Raw genomic sequence first — 21284 nt, 5'->3', positions numbered from 1 at the left:
ACAAATTTACTTAATTTTTTAAATAAAGAAAGAGAATGGAATCCGACTCTTAACACAATATCTCTATTATAGTTTTAACCAAACGGGACAAAAATCTCCCACCACAAACTTGCTAAATTATCTCAATCAAGTTGAATGAGTGAGTAAACAAGTCGATAAGGTTTGACCAATTAACTGAAAAATGGATGCAGCAATTCTAATGTTCAATGAGAGGGGCAAACTAACAGCCGTTTGCTTGGATAATTCCAAAACCAAAACTAATGCAAATAAAAGAGTTTTGAAGATTTATTTATTATAAATAATTGCTTAAAGTTAGAACTCTCTCTCTCTCTCTACTATAGTTCCTTTTTTTCTTCATCCATGGAAAACTAAACTATACAAACAAGGACTATAGCTCCCATTTTTTGCCCATAATTTCAACTGCCTAACAAAACTTCTGTTCTATTTTTTCCACTGTTTTCAGCAGGATACCTTTAGTTTTAATCTCCAAAAAAATAGAGAGCTGATGGTGTTCAAGAAGCTCCAACTCCAAGAAAATCAATGAAGCGCATGTTGTGGATCTTCTTCTCATTTCCATCTTCACTTTCTATGGAATGGTTGGTCTTATTTGTGCCCACTGACTCGGCTGCTGTAACTTCTGAGTCTGATGAGTGAGTAGATTGGTCCACACCATTAGCCACTCCCATTAGTCCTTGTTGTTGGTATAACACATTGCCACTGCCATAAAGCTTCCCAAAATCCCCATTTTCTTTGGTACGTGATGGACCTGCAATACAAAAAAGTTACATTCACAACTCTTATTACTGTTTTAAGATGAGATAAAAAAAAAATCACAACCCACCATGAAAAAGTAAATGATCAGTGTAACTTTTGATAAAAATAGGAAAAAGTAAACATACCCATTTGAAGAACAGGACTGAAACTGGAGAAAAATCCAAGGGGTACTTCAGCTGATGAGGGAGTGAGGCATAGATCAGTGCAAGTAGAGGCAGATTCATCTATGTTGCTGGAAAGTGTTGATTGATCACTGCAAGCATTGTTTTGAAAAGTCACATCCAGTCCTTTAGGGACTGCTTGAGAAGCAAAAGAAGAAGAACAAGGCTTTCTCCTTCTATAAAAGCTAGATTGCTCTCTATGTTTCCTAGCCATTATAACATGCCAATGGTTCTTTACTGCATTATCAGTCCTGCCAGGGAACAGTCTAGAAATCATTGCCCATTTGTTTCCATACACCCTATGTGCTGATAACAGCCTCTCCTCTTCTTCATCACTAAAAGCTTTCCTGTTAATTCTTGGATCTAGCTGGTTAAACCATCTTAATCTACAGCTCTTCCCTGCCAATCATATATATAAACAAGTTTCAACTTTTTTGCAAAACTAATGATAGCAAAATGGAACTTTAATCGGTTGGATGGTTTCATCAATCAGATTCAAAGCATTGTTTAAGACCTTCCCTCACAAATGTAGAAAAAAATAAAAAACCAACAAAAACTTTCCTTTTCGTCTAGTGAAGATCAAGCTAAAAAAAAGGGGGGACTTGTTAAAATTGTTGGTAAATTTGTTTGACATAAAAGTTCCGTTGAGTTACCTGATCTTCCTTCAAGATGTTCAGCTATCAAGTTCCAATTTTGAGGACCATATTGAGCTACAAGCTCCTTTAGCTTAGCATCTTCAGCTGTTCTCCAATGGCCTCTAGAACAAAGCTTAGTGTGTCCAATTTTGGTACCACCAACAGCACCTGAGTTCTTATTGCTTACATCATCAACTTCAACCCCCAAATTCAAAGCCAGTCCCTTTTTCTTAACAACCAAAACCCCATCTTTCCCATCACAAGCAGCAGTTCTCATGGTTCCCCTGCTTTCTAATGGCTCAAAGCTCAAACATTTATTGTGTTGTTCCATCAAAGAGCTTGGAATCTGAAACCCCATTTGAGGATTTGTAGAATCTCTCTCCACAGAAGGAGAAAGAATAGGAGGAGGAGCTAAAAAGTTCATCTCTTTAACCACCCCAGAGCAGCAGTCGAAATCATTATTTAGATTCGGTAGACTCATTGTCACCAAAAACCAGGATAAACCGAGAAAAGAAAAGCAAGAAAAACAAGACCAGTTAAAGAGGAAAGAAGAAAGAAGGTAGCTAGCTAGCTGTGACAACCATGGGAGGGATTAAGGAGAAAGGGGCAGAGAAGAATGAAAGGAAAAATCAAGGTTAAAAAGAGGCAAGGTTATTAGTTCATTTTATTTAAAATAATAGAAAGAGGACGATGGGGTTGCATGCAACTCGAGACCCGCTCGTGTGGGTGGTGGTGTGTGTCGCAGTGTCTGTGGGAATGGTGTTTTTGGTTTGGAAAAGTGTTGGTATTGATGTTGGCTGTGACTCATTTTCTCTTTCTCATCGGGGTTTGGTCCAAAACCAGAATCTGTTTGTCTCTTTCTCAGCACCCTTTTGCTTTTCTCCATCAATCAATAAATTTATAAAAACAGAAAAGGGTTACAAGTTACAACAAACTTAAAAAAGAGAGATCACTTAGTTGGTAAAGGATTTTATTAATTCAACTCGATGCATGTGAACAATGAAATCTTAGGTTTATGTTACACTCTTATTTCTTACATCACTTTTAATCCAAATAATAATAATTCAGATCAAATTAATTGCCTTTGAAAATTAACCACATATAAATCTGTAATTCACCTTCAAAACTAAATCTATAATTAATAATTGATAATTTTAAAATTAACATTGTCATATAAATATATATAATTCACTTATAATGTAGATTAAAAATTTAAATATTACTGATAAATTTAAAACGATACACTTAAATATATAGATAATTATAATGTATCAACATTAAACAAAAATAATATATTTACTGATACGATGTTAATTACTCTTATCCAAACCAAAGATTTGATATTGAATCCTTAATTTTATCTAAAGTATTTGTATCATTTTTATAACAAAAAAAAAGTATTTGTATCATTTTTCATTTTAATCGTTATCAATTAATTTGGAGTCTATTAATTATCCATTAATTAATTAGGGGTTTGTTAATTATCCAACACAGACATACACTGTCCTTTTCAACGAGGTATATTGCTTTACTCTTTGAAAAATTAAACTCATTCAAAACTAGAGTACTAGCGTTTCATGTATTTATTATCTTCAAATTTGCAACGAGGCACATTAATTTCTCTTTTTCTTTTTTAGAGAAATTATACATAATAAAAAAGTGTCTGCTCCCCTAGCATGTCTCTAGTCTGCTGTTTCTAGCATGTTCTTGGTTTTTCTAGGTTTTAGTTGTGTTTTTCTTAAATCTTGGTGACGGTGCTTCTGAATCAGGAGTGATTTTGTTTTATTGTCAAATCATATTGGCTGATTTACCATTGGACGATAACGAAGAAGAGATTTTGCAAGCACAGAAGGTTCTTGATTTTGCAATGGAGAAATATGAGTTTTGCCTAGTAGGATGTTTTCTTATATCAAGTGTTACCTACTTTTTGGCGATGAGAAGGATGATGGCAAATTTATGACATCTTGTCAGAAGGGGTTCGAATATCAAATTTGGGGAGAAAAGGTTTTTGTTCAATTTTTTTCACAAAATGGACATGGAGCGGGTACAAAAATGGGCTCCATGGACATTTAATAATCATTTTTTGATGATTCATCGCTTGGAGAAGAGGGATGATCTGTTGCAGGTGACACTAATCTTTTTGAATTTTTGGGCACAAGTTCATGATGTACCACTGATGTTTTTTACTAACTTTTTAACAAGACAAATATGTCATTTTCTTTGGAAATTTTTAGAATATGATAGCATGAACTTGGGTAAGGGGTTATGAAATTATTTACGTATACGGGTTCAATTGGATGTTAGGCGCCCTTTGAAAAGCAAAAAGAAAGTCATGTTTTCACTTGGGAACTATTCATATGTCAATTTTCAATATGAGTGATTGACCTTGTTTTGCTTCTTCCGTGGTTGCTTGGGACACAATGATTCTTTTTGTTAGGCTAGAATGGTATTAGGAGTAGAAGTAGTTGAAATGAGATAGGATCTATCTTTAAATGCCCAATCCGTGAGAGTTCTCACGATGAACAGTGTGTGGTTGTGAGAAGAAGGAGAAGGGGTGAATAGAGGAAATAATCCAGGGAGTTTTGATTCAGGATAACAAATTTGAGGGGAAGGGGAAAGGGGAAGAAAGAGACTTCGGAAAGCACATTAATCCTATGTTGGGGTTGAATCTAGAAGAGAACTTAAACCTAACATCGCCTTTGAAAGGGGATTTTTCAAAAATGCAAGGTCATTTGGATATGGATCATGACTCTGAAGACTACGCAATAGAATAAGGTGATGGAAAGAAGAGGCCAAGAAGGGATGATGAAGATTATAGCATTGGGAAAGAACTAGGTCTACTGGTGGTTAGAGAAAAGAGATAAATGAGACAAAATCACTTTTTATCGGTAACTGCCAAGGGGTAAGTCGACCGGTCGCAATAAAAATGATTAGTTGGAAAGTTCATGGGTTGGGGAGCCCACGGGCTATTAAACGACTTCGACATATGCTGAAGATTTATAATCCCTAGGTGGTCTTCTTTATGGAGACTAAGATCAGTAACGTGTGAATGGGAAACGTGCGACAAAGGTGTGGTTTTTCAAATGGCATTGAAGTTTTGGCTGATGGTTCAAGAGGAGGTTTTTGTCTAGCATGTAAGGAGAATGTTAAAATTAATCTCAGAAGTTTCTTGAGTATTCATGTTGACGTTGAGATTCAAGAAAGTGATGAAGGAAAACAATAAAGGTTTACAAGATTTTATGGGACGCCTTATGCGCATATTAGAGATGATTCGTGGAATTTGCTAAGAAATTTAGGTTGCTCTCAAGAGCTCCCTCGGTTAGTATGTGGTGATTTTAATAAAATAGTGTACTCCTTTAAAAAAGTTAGGAGGTGCCAAGAGATGAAAGGAGAATGAAAGTTTTTAGAGGGGTTATGGAGGAAAGTTAGTTAATGGATGTTGGATATTATGGGGTTTGGTTTACATGGGAAAGGGATAATTTACCAAAAACAAATATTAGAGAGTGACTAGATAGAAGAATGGCGAATACTACATGGATAAGTATGTTTCCAGGTGCAATGGTTTAATATCTTTAATGTAACACCCCTAACCCGTATCCATCACCAGAATTAGGTTACGAAGTATTACAGGAGTGTACAGATCAAACAAATAGAAATTTCAAACATTTCATGTTATATAATATCCAAGTCGTAAACCAATCAAATTGTAGTAGTCAGTGGGATAGTGTTGAAATTGCAAGGATATCAAAATATAGCTGTTATAGTTGAGTATTTTACAGTGATCACCTCTGGGTATTCTATATGTTTTTTTATGCTCAAAGATATATGTAATTGTTAATTTTCAGATGTGATTCTTATCATATAGAAAGGCTAACTAATTATAATGTTAGACGGAATTATTGTTAGTCTGGTTGATTCATAATCAGCATTGCTTTATCTTTCTTTGGTTTTCTAATCCATTATGTTCAATAGAAGACTTGATGATAAGACTCATATGATGCTATTTTCTATTTCTACTGGTTGATACTCTAAATTGCATATATGCAATTTACATTGTCTTTATCACAACTTTTTCTAGTGCGTATGAGTGATATTCTTCTTCTGGACTTTATCTGGGATATCATCGATCTTTTTATCATTCAATATAGTTTTTATTCTCGAAAATTCAGTATAGCTTCACATCTTGGAATTCATTATCTCGGTTTTCTTGTTATTCTTATGCTTTAATATTATCTATCAAACATGGTTCATTTGTAAAAGATATTCATTGGCTGAAGGTAATTACATTTATTACTGTTATAAATCCTTGTTCGATCATGAGAGCTCAGTGATATGGATCTCAAATGATAGAAGTTGTATTACTATACTAGTTGTTATTGGGACTACTTTCGGTTTTCCTCTTCTATTTTGGAGTGAACTATTGATGTTGAGGTATTGTTCTATCTATATGGTTGAAATGTCAGTCCTATTATAGCACTATGGTTTTTAATCTATCTGATGGTATGGCTTTGATATAGTTCAAAGCTTCAATGTTAATAATTGAAATAACTTTATTATATATAATCCCTTTCTAGCTTTCATGAAAGGGTTGACATCGACAAAAGAGTAGAGAGTGGAAGATTGAGCTCAACCTTGTATATTGGTTTTCATTCTTCAGGTAATCTTGATTAATGTCAACAGGTTAAAACGGGATGTTATATTTCGTTAAAGTTAATACAGTTTTTAAGATTTTTTATTAATATTCTGAGTGAATTGTGATAGATTATATGTCTATGTTGTCTTGACAACAAGAAGAAGAGATTATTCTAAAATGTTATTATCTGATAGATAAAATTGACTCTGTTGTTTTAATTAGAGTGAGTTATTATTTGAAAAGTTAATTGAGTTATACGCATTTGAGTCTATCCTCAGGTCCGAGAATAAATCTTGTGCATTCATGGGTAAATAGACGGATAGTCAGAATGAGAAATTCAGATTCTAAAAGACTTGATACAGAAATATATCTATCAGGTCAGCTCTAATTGGGAAATGTTATTATGGGTTAAAGTCGCCCCGATTTTGAAGTTATCGCACTTGTGTAAAATGATATTGCTAGACACTTTCCTAGAAAAAGGGGAACAAATATTAGTTAAAAGTTAAAGATAAAACCACGTCAGAAGCATCAGTTAGAGTTTGATAATCTAGATTTCTCGATTATGTTTCGATAGACGATTACTGGGAATTTCTCGGTAGTTATACTCCTAATGATAAAGTGATGACAGGAGAACATCAGAGGTATTCAGTTAAGTTTAGGTAAGAAATTTCGAGGACGAAATTTTCGTAAATGGGGAAAAGTTGTAACAATCTGTTTTTCAGTGATATCGAAAATAGTGGTTTCGAGGCCACCAAATCCGATGAGTAAGTTCGCAAAACATTTACGAGACAAGTGTGATTTTTAAAAAGGTTCTTGATTTGATAATTTATGTTATATAAATGATTTATTAAGTTCAAGTGGTTTTAGAAAATGAGGTATTGGGACTTTTTTTTTATAAAATAAGCTGTAAATATTTATAAAAATATTTAAGGAGTGCCATTAAGGTGGTATTAAAGTTTCGTTAAGAAATTTTAACGTTTTGATAGTTAATTAATTAAAAAGGACCAAATTGAAGAAAAAAGAAATGCATTCCCGGGACTCCGTTCCTATAAATTAGACTCGTAAATATTTATTATAAATATTTACGAAGCTAGTTCTGTAATTAATTAGGTTTCGGATGAGTGAAATTGCTTGAATTAAAAGTAATTAAGTTTAAGGACTAAATTGCATATAGGGTGAAAGTTGAATTATAGATTAAAGAATAATTAAAGGGACTAAAGAAGCAATTATACCTTATTCTATTAAGTGGGCGATATTAGTAACTGTAAATTTATTTTATATATATTATAATATTTAAGTTAAAATATATATTATAATATGTTTACTTAATTATTAAGTATATATATTATATAATTATAATAAAATAAATTTACAGTTACTAATACTTTCCACTTGATGGAATAAGGGATAATTGTTTTTTTAGTCCCTTTAATTATTCTTTAGTCCCTTTAATTATTTTTTAATCTATAATTCAACTTTCACATTATATGCAATTTAGTCCTTAAACTTAATTACTTTTAATTCAAGCAAATTCACTTAACCGAAACCTAATTAATTACATAACTAGCTTTGTAAATATTTATTAAAAATATTTACGAGTCTAATTTACGGGAACGGAGTTCCGAGAATGCACTTCTTTTTTTTCTTCAATTTGGTCCTTTTTAATTAATTAATTATCGAAACGTTAAAATTTTTTTATAAATATTTACTGCTCAGTTTATAAAAACAAGGTCCCGATACCTCATTTTCTAAAACCACTTAAACTTAATAAATCATTTATATAACATAAATTATCAAATCAAAAACCTTTTTAAAAATCATACTTGTCTCGTAAATATTAAATAATATTTAAGAACTTACTTGTAACACCCCAAATTTTAAGGTTTGAAGTTCTGTTATTTGTAGGTAGGGTCAGTGGCTAGAATGAACAATTGTAATTTTTTTCCACGTTTTACTGTCAAAATAGGGTTGTTGGTCTAGTGGTTAGTTTTGTGTTAGTTTAGCTTGGGGTCTTCTGTTTGAATCTTCGTGTTGGCGTAGATGTTTATTTTTGCCACAGTTATCTGAAAGAGAGTTCGAATGGGTTTGGAAGTATGTGTAAGTGGATAAGAGAGTAGGTAGTTAAGATCGGGTTAGAAGGAAATCATGCCTTGATTTAGGGGGGATATTAATTTTTTTATTTTATTTTATTTTTATCAAAATTGGTTTCTCTCTCTTTCAAAAAACTGACGTCTGTTTTGCTCCTCTTCTGTCTACACTTTTGTCTTTCCTTAGGCTTTTTCCTTTCCATTTTTTTGGTGTTCAGGTGATTCAAGGATTCAAGCGAAGGGAAATTGTGTTGGGGAGGCATTCTGATTTTCGTTGGTGTTTGGAATCACGAATTCAAGTGTGGGGTCGATAACTCTTTCTTTTCATTGTCGAAATTGTGATTTAGTTAAATGAAATTCGACATATTTGGTGTATCTTTAAAAAATCATCATTCCAAATGTCAATTGTTGCGATTATGCTTGAAATACTGTGGGTTTTTGGTGTGTTATTGGGTTAATAGTGAGAGCAAATGCACGTTCTACAGCGAGTTCTAGTGTGTTTTTGTGACCACAAGGGTGGCCACACGGGCGTGTGCCCCAACATGGGTGGTTCACATGACCGTGTAGAATTGAGAATTAGGGCTTTAGGGCCAATTTTTCTACCACACGATTTGACCACACGAGCATGTGTCCTCACAAGGACGTGTGAGCTCTCCACACAGTTGTGTCTCTTCTACTATTAATTTTTAAAATTTTTGGACAGTGAGTTACATGAGCTACTTACACTGGCGCGTGCCCCCTCTACACGGCATGTGTGGTCTTTACATGGGCGTGTAGACCCCCACACGGCCTGGGTTTTTTCCATTTGACCAGGCACACAACCGTGTGGCCTTATGTCACCAAATTTTATACTGTCTTTTTTTGATCTAATTATGATTCTACGTGTTCCGATCCTTGGATAGGTCTTTGTAAGGTTGGTCGGGACTTTGTTTCGGCCTGGACTTGTGCATTATTTGCAATCATAGCTCTAATTAAGTGATTCGGTTGAGTGTTAATTGATGTTATGTCATATTTGATTCTGATTTTGGGCATTTAAATGTGTGCAGTTCTAATTTCGTACTTTGTTTCTATAAGTCTGTCTTCAAATGGTGTGCATTTTTTATTTACATTAATCTTTTTGAGTTTGGTTGCGAAGAGAAGGGAGTCTGATCTGTTATGACAGCTTCAACTGTAGCATGTCTGTACAGTGGTTTACCGCAATACACAGTATGACATATATGTCAGCTCTGTTGCATATTAACTTTTGAGTAGCTGAGTCCACATACTTGGTGTGTAGGGTTGGATGGGCCTTTCGAGGTCCTATGTGGTGTGCATAGTTAGATGAGCGTAATTAGCTCTTTTTGAGGGTGTGATTGGGAGACGGGAAGGTGTTTGGCTGATTAGGTGGGTTTTTATTACTTGTTGCATTCATTCCGCATTCTGTTTGTCTGTCTGATTATGGGACTAAATGTTTATAGATCGATGTGTTTCAATACTTACACGTTTGATTTGTTTGTGAAGACTATTCGTATATCAGATTGCCATTGAGCTTTATTTTTTTTATTTGTGACATTTTGGTGTTTATTTATCTATCGTTTTTGAACTCATACTGAGCTCGTATAGCTCACCCCCTTAGTATTTCCCCTTTCAAGTACACTTTCGTTTCCTGTAGCTAGACTTGGCATGCGAGAGGTCTCGAAAGCGTCACGTTTTTGAAACTGGTTAATAAAGCATTTTATGTAAATCTGAGTTTATGTAAACAGTTTTGGACTGTAAGTTCTTTCTTAAATTCTATGATATGAAATTTTGTGTTAAATGCAAGTAGACATTATTTGGATTAAACAACTGTATTTTGAAATATCAGGATTTGATAATTGAATTTTTTTTTGTAACCTAAATATTGTTTGTTTTCTCACTTATTGAACCAAAATTTTCCTACGATCACTTCGGTGATCAATTTGACCTCTGGGATTCGGTCAAAACTTTTAGACAGGTTTTGAGGCGTTACATTTAGTGGTATCAGAGCTAGGTTTATAAAAACTCAGCCTATGTTTTTACGTATCTGCCTGCGCGCGTATTCATTTTTATTCTTTTTGATAAACAGTACCATAGTATTTTGAAACTATGTGTGTTTCACTTATTTGGAAGAGATAAAATGTCTGAGACTTCGATGCTGGTCCAGGGTGGTAATTTAAAATTGTAAGATTAGAAATATAGATTTTCGTATTTATTTTGTGTTTGTTTTCTGACAATGTAGGTACTCTAAGTTAGTCGCAAGACCGATATGGATTCTAATGGTAAGCGTGATCGTGAGGGTCAATCTGGTGAGACTTTCGAAGAGTCATTTGCTTCTCCGGGACATATGTTTGTCCAGTGGTCAGAAGTCAATACGGTTCTGCCAACTTCAGGTAGCGATAACCCGGAGGTTGGTATCGAGGCATTGACTTGGGTGGTGAGAAAGGTGTTAGAGAAAGTCTTTGAGGCTAGTTTAGAGAGGAATAGAGAGTTAGTTTAAGGTAGGTGTGTGGATTATAGGAAGAAAAGGGATCGTAGTCTTTTAAGGTTGGAGCCTTGTTCTGCGAAGCATATAAGAATGCAGTTGGGAATTTGTAAAGGTTATGGGATGGTTCTGGTAATGGGGCGAGCGTATTGGTTTGTGGGCACTGTAAGAAGCACTATTCGGGTGACTGTTGGAAGAAGTTGGGAGCGTGTCTTAGATGCGGTTTCACGGAGCATCGAATTAGGGAGTGTTCGTGATGAAATTGATACAGGTATGGTTGTAGGTGGTTGTGATTCTGTGTGTTATTTATTTGAATGATATTGATGTTTATTCGTCGAATAAAATTTGTGTCTGTGATAGGATAAATATGAATCTACTTTAGTGACTAAGTGTTCTGGATGTGTGTTTGAGGTTTGGGTTCGAGTGTCCATGTATGTAAGTATGTTGATCTGGTTTATGGGATAGATGTTCGGGTTAGGTGTGTGAGGTATGGAAGTATAGTATGGTAGTGTTCGGGATTAGAGTGTGCAACGGGAGCATAATGGTGAATTTTGTGTTTAGACGGCTATCTGTAAGTTGGAAATTTCTGGGATGAAATTTCTTGTAGGAGGTGAGTTGTAACACCTCAGATTTTAGGGTTAGAAGTTCTGTGATTTGTAGGTAGGGTCAGTGGCTAGAATGAACAATTGTATTTGATTCTGCATTCTAGTTTCAAGATGAGCCTGCTGGTCTGATGGTTGGTTGTGTGTTAGTTTAGCTTAGGGTCATGTGTTCGATTCCTCGTGCGGGGGTGGATGTTTATTTTTGTCACGGCTATGTAAAAGAGAGTTCGAATGGGTTTTGAAGTCTGTTAAGTGGATGAGAGAATGGGTAGTTGAGATCGGGTTAGTAAGAAATCATGCATTGATTTTGGGGGGATATTAATTATTTTTATTTTATTTTTTTATCAAAATTGGTATCTCTCTCTTTCAAAAAAACTGACGTCTGTTGTGCTCCTCTTCTCTCTGCACTTTCATCTTCTCTTCGGCTATTTTCTTTCATTTTATTTGGTGTTCGGGTGATTCAAGGATTCGAGCGAGGGGAAATTGTGTTGGGGAGGCATTTTGATCTTCGTTAGTGTTTGGATTTGCGAATTCATGAGTGGGTTCGGTAACTCTTTCTTTTCATTGTCGAAATTGTGATTTAGTTAAGTGAAATTCGACATATGTGGTGTATCTCTAAAAAATTATCAATCGAAGTGTCAATTGTTGGGATGTTGCTTGAAATATTGTGGGTTTTTTGCTGTGTTATTAGGTTAACAGTGCTTGGGTAGCCGTTTCGAGAGCAAATGCACGTTCTACAACGAGTTCTAGTATGGTTTTGTGACCACAAGGGTGGCAACACGGGTGTGTGCCATAACATGGATGGTTCACATGGCCCTATAGAATTGAGAATTAGGGCCTTTGGGCCAATTTTGTTGCCATACGGGCATGTGTCCCCACAAGGGCATGTGAGCTTTCCACATGGTCGTGTCTCCTCTGCTATTAATTTTTAGATCTTTTAGACAGTGAGTTACATGGACTGTTTATACGGATGTGTGCCTCCTTTACACGGGCATATGTGGCCTTCACATAGGTGTGTAGACCCCCACATAGCTAGAGCACACGGCCTTGTGGCCTTATGCCGCCAAATTTTGTACTGTGTCTATTTTTTATTTGGTTATGATTCTGTGTGTTCTGACCCTTGGCTAGGTCTTTGTAAAGGTGGTCGGAACTTTGTTTCCACCTGGACTTGTGCGTTATTTTTAATTATAACTCTAATTAAGTGATTCGGTTGAGTGTTAATTGATGTTATGTCATATCTGATTCTGATTTTGGGCATTTGAATGTGTGCAGTTCTGATTTTGTATTTTATTTCTTTAAGTCTGTCTTTAAATGGTGTGCATTTTGCATTTGCATTAATCTTTTTACGTTTGGTTGCGAAGAGAAGAGAGTCTGATCTGTTTTGGTAGTTTCAACTACACCATGGCTGTAAAGCAGTTTACTGCAATGCACAGTACGACATCTATGTCAGCTCTGGTGCATATTAAGATTTGAGTGGCTTAGTCAACATACTTGGTGTGTAGGGTTGGATGGGCCTTTTGAGGCCCTATGTGGTATGCATGGTTGGATGAGATTAATTAGCTCTTTTTGGGGGTTGATTGGAGGACGGAGAGGTGTTTGGCTGGTTGGGTGGGTTTTTATTACTTGTTGCATTCATTTCGCATTATGTTTGTCTATCTGATTGCAAGACTAACTGTTTATAGATCGAGGTGTTTTAGTACTGACATGTTTGATTTGTTTGTGAAGACTATTTGTATATTTTTTTTATTTGTCACATTTTGGTGTTCATTTATCTATTGTTTTTGAACTCACACTGAGCTTGTGTAGCTCACCCTTCTTAGTGTTTCTCCTTTTCAGGTACACTTCTATTTCCTATAGCTGGACTTGGCATGTCGGAGGCTTAGAAGTTTCACATTTTTAAAACTAGTTAGTAAAGCATTTTTTGTAAATCTGAATTTATGTAAACGGTTTTGGACTGTAAATTCTGTGGTATGAAATTCTGTGTTAAATGCAAGTAGATGTTATTTGGTATTAAACAACTGTATTTTGAAATATCGGGATTTGATAAGTGAAATTTTTTTCGTAACCTAAATACTGTTTGTTTTCTCACTTTTTGAACCAAAATTTTCATACGATCACTTTGGTGATTAATGTAACCTCCGAGACTCAGTCTAAACTTCTAGGTTGAGTTTTGAAGCATTGCATTTCATGTCAGATTTGGTGGCACCAAAACCACTATTTTTGACTCCACTGAAAGATGGTTGTTACTTTCTACTTTCTTTTTCTAATCATTGCCCCCTTCTTACTCGAACAGAATAGGGAATGAACAATTTGGTGATGAGGAGGTTTTGCTTTGAGGCATAGTGGGTTATAGAAGAATGTTTTAAAGAGGATGTAAAGCGGTTGTGGCTATCCACTTCAGGAGATTTATTGGATAAATTGGAAGTTTTAACAAAAGACTTGGTTAGACGAGCAGGATCGTTAAAAATAAAAGAGAGGGTCTCAAGAAAGAGTTGACTAAAAAACTGAAGGTGATAATGGAAAAAGAAAGAGATGGTGAGAATCTTGTGGACATCATTGATTTTAAGGTTCAGCTAAACCTTGAGATCGATAAGGATGAAATGTATTGGGAATAAAAAGTTTGTGTTAATAGGGGATAAAAATTCAATTTTTTCCACAATTATGCCTCTCATCGTAGACGAAGGAATACGATATGGAGTTTGAAACATGAGGATGAGAAGGAAACTAATGACGAGGATGAAATGGAGGAAATAACTTGGAATTATTTTTAGAAGTTGTTCTCATCTGGTAGAGTTGGAGATACGGATCATGTTCTTTCTGGGATAGAGAAGTGCATTTCAAATGATGCAAATTTGTGGCTAATGGCAAAATATACGGAAGAAGAGGTCTTTTTGACATTAAAAGAAATGGGTCCAACCAAGGCGTATAGGGAAGATGGACTTCTGGCTTTGTTTTTCCAAAAATGCTAGCACATAGTAGGGAGTGACGTCGCCTTTTTTTTTGTTTTAGAGTCTTAAATGAAAATATGGGAGTCTTGCCTGAAGTTCTTGAACTTTAATTTTTTTCTCAAAAACTTTAACAAAACATTCGTTGCATTAATACCCAAAAGGGAACATCATAAGCGGTTATGTGACTTTTGACCAATAAGCCTCTACAACGTGATATATAAGATCAACTTGAAGGCATTCATAAATTGACTCAAATCGAAAATGGTTAAAGTAATCTCGCTATACTAAATGCCTTCATCCAAAATTGCAACTGTATTGATAACATTCACTTGGGTAGTGAATCAACCCATACCATCCATAGCAAGCGATAGGGTAAAGGCACATTAGCGGTCTTCAAAATAGATATGTGCAAGCTTATGATCACGTCTGATGGGATTTCCTCCAGGGACTTATGGAACATATAGGATTCAGCTCGTATAGTCGATAATTGATTTCTTAGTGTTTTAGTACAGTTTCCTACCATGTCCAAGTCAATGGACGATCAATGGATCTTCTACAACTAAAACGACGTTATGAAAAGGGAACTTGCTTTCCCCACACCTCATTCTAGTTAGCTGAAATGTGTTGTCATCAATGCTTCAACTCACTGAATGCAATTCAAAAGGCCCATGCATTCCTTTACATTGCAACTGCCCACCCCTAAATCACCTGGAATTTGCTAATGATTCCTATTTGTTCTTCAAGGTCTCAATTCCATCAACGTAGTTGTTGAAATAAGTTCACAAGACCTATTACTACTCCAATCTATCAGTCAACCAAGCTAATCAGAAATCTTATTTAGTAAATCAGGGAAATTGAGAAAGAGTAGTGGAAGATCGAATTCAAGTTGCTGAAAATGTTTAGAATCTGAATGTGAAATTAAAAAAAATACGATAGGAGATAGATTTTAGCCAATGTTTGATGGATTTTAGAAAGAGAAAAGTCGAATATTATTCTCCCAAAAAGATAAGGCCAAATTTGAATTCTTAAATCTAAAATTTAAAGATAAAATAAGTTATAAGCAATTCAAGAATAAAAAAATAAGAATAAATAAAGAGAGATGAAAGATGGAAAAATGATAGCAATGCTGATGGCGAGTTGATGATGAAAGATATTCAATGGAACTCCTTAAAGAACAAGCTTCAATAAACTCCATTGATAGCTTTAATAGACCCTCCAAGCTAAATAACTTGGCAAACCAAAGGGTGAAGAACTCCTACCAACAATCTCGAAGAAGATTGAGTTGAAAACTCTTTTAAAAGAAATAAGAAAAGATTTTTTGCAAAGAAGAAGAACTCAAAGAGTACTTTTATTCAAATTAAAATTGTGTGCTTTCTATGGTGGGTGGCTACCCTTTTTATTCAAGAACAGAGTTGATAAAAAGAGAGACAAATCTCTAAAAAAGCTAGTCTAGAAAATGTGGATGGCTAAAAAAAGCAAATCACTGAAATGTAGCCTAAAAAGTATAGGCTGCAACGAAAGGTAACTATTTCTTCCTAAGAAACTTAAAGTATGAAATAAAAGACTAAATAAATTTGGCCAGCTTTATAGGAGTTGTGCATAAACTAGATTTAAAAGAAAAAAATATTAACTGTGGTTTAAAAAAATAAACTTCTTAATTGGGTTATTAACAAATTAGGCGAAAAATAAAATAATTAAATCTTTAAATGATCAAATGGGCTAATCTTCAAGAGAGTGTGCATTCGGTCTGCTCATTTCAACTCCAAGCTTAAAAATATCTTTCAACCAAGTTTACCTTCTAGGCTTGCGTCCATAGGCCAAACCTATCTCACAATAGAGTCTTGAATGTTTAAGACTTCAAAACCACTTCTTTGAAGGCATTTTGTCACAAACTTTGGGACCAATACATTCAACTGAGCTCCAATTTCGTTAGGCTTAAAGCGAGTAATTGGGCCTCGAGGAAAGCTATGCCCATCATGTTCATGTTCTTGAAATTGAGTCTTAATGTTCACATCATTCCTCCCTTCCTCAAAAGGAACCGCCTTCAAATCTGAAATATTAAAGGGAGAGAGATTGGTTACAATAAAAGAATTCACATTATACTCACCAAGCAGATCAATCTTATAGGCATTTTTATTGATATGTTCTACAACTTAGGAAGGCTCACATCTTCTTGGGTCCAACTTGGATTTGCGTTTATTCAAAAATTGTTCTTTCCTCATATGAATCTAAACCTAATCACAAGTTCGAATATCACTTGCTTGCTCCCCCTATTAGCTTTGTTCGCATTAGTCTAATTTTTCTTTTCAATACGTTATTGTGCTTTTTCGTGGATCTTCTTCACCAACGCTACTTTCTTTTCCCCATCTATGTTAGTACTCTTATCTTATCATTTCATTAGTTACTTAGCTTAAACATTTTTTCTTTAGCCAGAAATGGTTCATTTATTGGTTGGGATTATTGAGGTGTAGTAAATCTAGTGGAGAGTGATAATGATTTTGAATATTGATTTTTATCTCACAAGTATGTGCATGACATTCGGTTTTGAGTGATTATTGTTTACATGTTTCTTTTATGTCAAACATTGTTTTCCTCATTTGGATTTGGGACTAGTAGACTGTTGTTTGCCTTTAGTCTGTTATACATATATGGAATGGAAAAACTTTTCATTGGGGAATTTTTTTTTCAAGAAAGCCATTCTTATGTTTGATTATAATGAATATATATAGGCTTCCTATTATGATTTTGTGTTTGGTTTAATTTTATTGTAACTTGTTATAACCAAACTGAAATTCGAATTCAATTGCTATAGGTGCCTAACATCATGTCATGGTCAAGATTTTCTAGAAGAATTTATTATTCAATATTTATTACTTTTTTTCTCTTTTGTTGTTGCCCTTACAATGACACATAGGTGCCTAACATCATGTCATAGTCAAGAATTTCAAGTAGAATTTTTCTCTTGAATCACTCAAAGAATCTACGAATTTTGTCGCACGAATCAAGGTTTCTTCCTGATTCTTTATATTTGAGTTACAAGTTCTTTAAAGCTTCTTCTAGATGTGGCACCAATGGTCTGATGCTAAGATGTGAATTTAGTACAAAGCTCTAACAAGGTCTTTTGATTTGCATTCTTATGGTTCTTGATGTTTAGTGAGATTATCTTCCTTTAGCAGTCAACGCCACTATGCTTATCATTCTTCCTATGCTTTCATTGAGCGAAAATCCAAAAAGACTCTTTTGTATCTTACTGCATTAGTGTTTCCAATTGTAGGAAGTAGTTACGCTGTCATCCCATTAAGCCAAATATTCTATTAGGTTACTGTGTATGGTTGATAACTCTTGAAAAGATTTATATTTCATGCCTTTAGACCTAACCATTTGCTTGTACTTAGGTACATTTAGTAGCATTTTAAGACATTTCACTAATAGCAACAAGGCGCGCTTTTTAGGCTTTGGATGTAAAAGCTTATCTTTATCCATATTTTTCATGATTATCATCATAATGCTCTTCTGGCAGTGGTAGAGATGCTTTTATACAACATTGAAAATTGATGAAGCTATTTACATTTGGTGGTTTGTAGAGTTATTTATTTATTTTTCATCACGTCTTTTCACTTACGGGATTTTACAAATCTCGCGGCCTGCTGATTTACGATCACGACCTTCAGCTTTCTTACGATCTGTTGATTTACGATCATGACCTTTGGTTTTCTTATGGTCCCTTGATTTACGATCATGACCTTCAGTGTTCTTACGGTATGCTGATTTATGATCACAACCTTTTACTTACAAGATTTTACGAATCTCGCAATCAGCTGATTTATGATCATGACCTTTTACTTACAGGATTTTACAAATCTTGCAGTCCGCTGATTTACGATCACGACCTTTTACTTATGGGATTTTACGAATCTCGCGGTTCACTGATTTACGATTATGACCTTTTACTTATGAGATTTTATGAACCTCGTGGTTTGCTGATTTACAATTGCGATCTTTGGCTTTCTTATAGTCCACTGATTTACGGTCACGACCTTCAGCTTTCTTACGGTTCGCTGATTTACGATCACGACTTTTGACTTTCTTATGGTTCATTGATTTACGATCATGACCTTTGATTTTCTTACGTCCGCTAATTTACAACCATGGCCTTCGGCTTTCTTATGGTCCGTTGATTTACGATCACGACCTTTTACTTACACGATTTTATGAATCTTACGGTTTGCTGATTTACGATCATGACCTTTACGGGCTTTTTCGAATCTCATGGTTCGTTGATTTATGATCACTACTTATTTACGATCACGACCTTCGGCATACAAGATCTTCAAAATCTTATGGATTACAATACAGTTTGCGGTATTTTTATAAATACAGTTTGTAATATTCTATAATATAGTTCGTGCATTTCTATAAATGCAGTTCGTGGCGTTTCTATGAATACAGTTCGCGGTATTCTACAACACGGTTCATTTCCTTAAAACCATTTCTCCAATAACCTTTTTTGACTCCTGTACCATATTGTCAGACAACAAAACTTGCTTAGTAAAGTTTCGAGTTAAAACTTACGTAGTAAGCCCCCAATTACATACTGCACACATGTAAGTTTGTCTCAAAAGAGTCACTTTATAACTTTTCTTCAACAAGGTGGGAGACAAATTGTTATAGAATTATAATAAAATATATCATAACCTGACCGGAAGTCCGACCAACTTTGGTGACCCAGAATCCAATCCAAACCCCCCTATATACATTTCTAAAGATTTTCTTCAGGAGGATCTTCACTCCAAACACTCTTCTTTTCAACTCCTTCAACATAGAACTCTTTTTTCTCCGGACCAATTAAATATTGTTCCGACATTGTTGATAATAAAACCAAGTGTTTAGCTGGTTTTCCAATCAAAACTTTTTTGGGCAAAGAAATAGTTTAATTATCGCTATATATATTTTTGAAAGATAAAAAGATATAAATTTTTATGACTGTTTTTTTCTCTATTGGGTGACTCATTTAGGTTCTTTTTCTTTTGATTGATTTAAGTGAGTTCTAATTATTTATGTCAAACTTTACTAACGCAAACCTTTAAAAAAATTAACGCTTTGTTTGAATCTTTTTGACAGTTGAATTTATGCTCCACTTTTCTGCTTTCAAAAGTAAAATAGAATATTTATTATAATTTCCATTAAAAGTTGAGTATTTTTTTTTATTTTCCTTTAAATTATTTTTGTAATGTAAACCACTCAAATTAAGTATTGATTTCATAAATTATCTTTGTTTATATATATAATTAAGCAAGCATTGAAGCATCCACATGACAAGTTGTATGCTGACTAACTAATTAACATAGTACATTAATAGATTTGACTTTCGCCAATTAAATAGTGATGAAGAAGAACTTGTGTTCAAAGTATTCAATTAGCATTAATCATTGGACCTTTAATAAAAGAAATATACTTAAATTCTATTATTTGCAAATTTTTTCCTTATATCCTTATAATATACTTGTCTAATTTAGTACCAAAATTTGCACTAGCTTCCCGTAAAATATATTTTGCAATGTATGTATTAGTTAGTCACCAATTAGGAGATATTTTGATAATAAATGAGTAATGTTATTTGTAAAAATAAAACCTTGTCGCCATTGCCACCAAAATTGAAGATCAAATTTACCCAAAAATTATGGAAAGTTGAAAAAAATTAATTCTAACTAAAAAAGTAGTAAATTGTATAGTTTTGAAAGCTATATCACACTTATCATACATGCATAAGAAAGCTATATCACAAGAAAAATGCCTATTCAGAAAAAGGTTGTAACGTATTAAGAGACACTTCTTTTTCCCTTTCAAACGTATGGTTTTGTTTTTATTTTTTCTTGCTTGCTTGACCATGGAAGACATCATTGTACTATTTTATAAAATTTTCATTTACTAATTTAATTATTACAAAAATTTAAAATCAACACTTCTTATTGTAAAGGCATTTCATATATATGTAAATTTTTAAGAAATAAATAGTTTAAATTATAAAATTTTTAGAAAAATAAAAATAGATGAGGGTTAAGTTGAGGGATTTAAGTTGTTTTGTCATTAATGTTAATTTTATCTTAAAAATTTCATAGATGGGTGTCATCTTCCAATAATACAAAATTATTTAAGATCTAATATTATAAAAAAAGTTATTAATTTCTTAATCTTGAGTAAAATAATAATTAGTATTTCCTTGTTGTTGTAATATTTCCCAAAAGGAAATATACCTACTTTAAGGAAGAGTCAACCTATATCACAATTGCAAATGTTATATATTTCAACGTTTGAAAATATTTCTTGATTTTATGAGTGGAAAAATAAAAGCAAAACAAAGAGAAAACTAATTATAGTGTTGAAAAGGGCAATATAATGTATACACCAATTGTTAAAGTTAAATTTAGGTTGGAAGGATTTGAGAAAGGGGTGTAAAAAAGAAAGTGCTGCTTTTATCAGCCTCCAATTAAAATCAATTATACAATAAATACTTGTGCCTTTAGTAAGTCAAGCTAATTATATTGTTTTTGAATTTAAGATTAGAATTGGTATTTTTTTTTCTTAAAATATTTACTGGAGTGAGCTTAATGATTAATTTTTTACGTTCAGTAGATTCATAAAGTGATTAGATACTAGTTACGAGTTTTAAAGTTATTTCATACCCAAGGTGAAGATCAAACCCTCAATCACTGATTAAGGTAGGAGAGACCATTGTTATCTCGGCTAATTTCGGTGATTGAGTTTTAAAAAGGTATTTGAGCATCTATTATATGTTGGAAAAAATAGATATTTTGGAAGCTACTTGTGAATGAGAATGTAACACCCCCAACCCGACCTAGACATTATGGCCAAATCTGGCGATGTCACATGGAATGGAAATTGAAATTGCATATATCAAGTTAAAACATATCCGTTGATTAGCTACTAATTATCTCGTCCATTTC

At 33.9% G+C, this 21284-nt stretch overlaps 1 protein-coding gene across 1 annotated transcript; it reads right to left on the bottom strand.

Moving 5' to 3' along the window:
- Positions 1 to 512: 512 nt before the first annotated feature.
- On the bottom strand, positions 513 to 2051 carry LOC107891104 (transcription factor MYB46-like). The gene is given in 3 exon segments (NM_001326783.1): positions 513 to 766; positions 900 to 1334; positions 1589 to 2051. Coding segments are annotated over 3 exon segments (1152 nt in total).
- Between the last annotated feature and the right edge of the window lie 19233 nt (positions 2052 to 21284).

Source organism: Gossypium hirsutum, chromosome A11 (genome assembly GCF_007990345.1).
Source record: "Gossypium hirsutum isolate 1008001.06 chromosome A11, Gossypium_hirsutum_v2.1, whole genome shotgun sequence".
Taxonomy (NCBI): Eukaryota; Viridiplantae; Streptophyta; class Magnoliopsida; order Malvales; family Malvaceae; genus Gossypium; species Gossypium hirsutum.
This window is presented reverse-complemented; position numbering and strand designations above follow the sequence as displayed.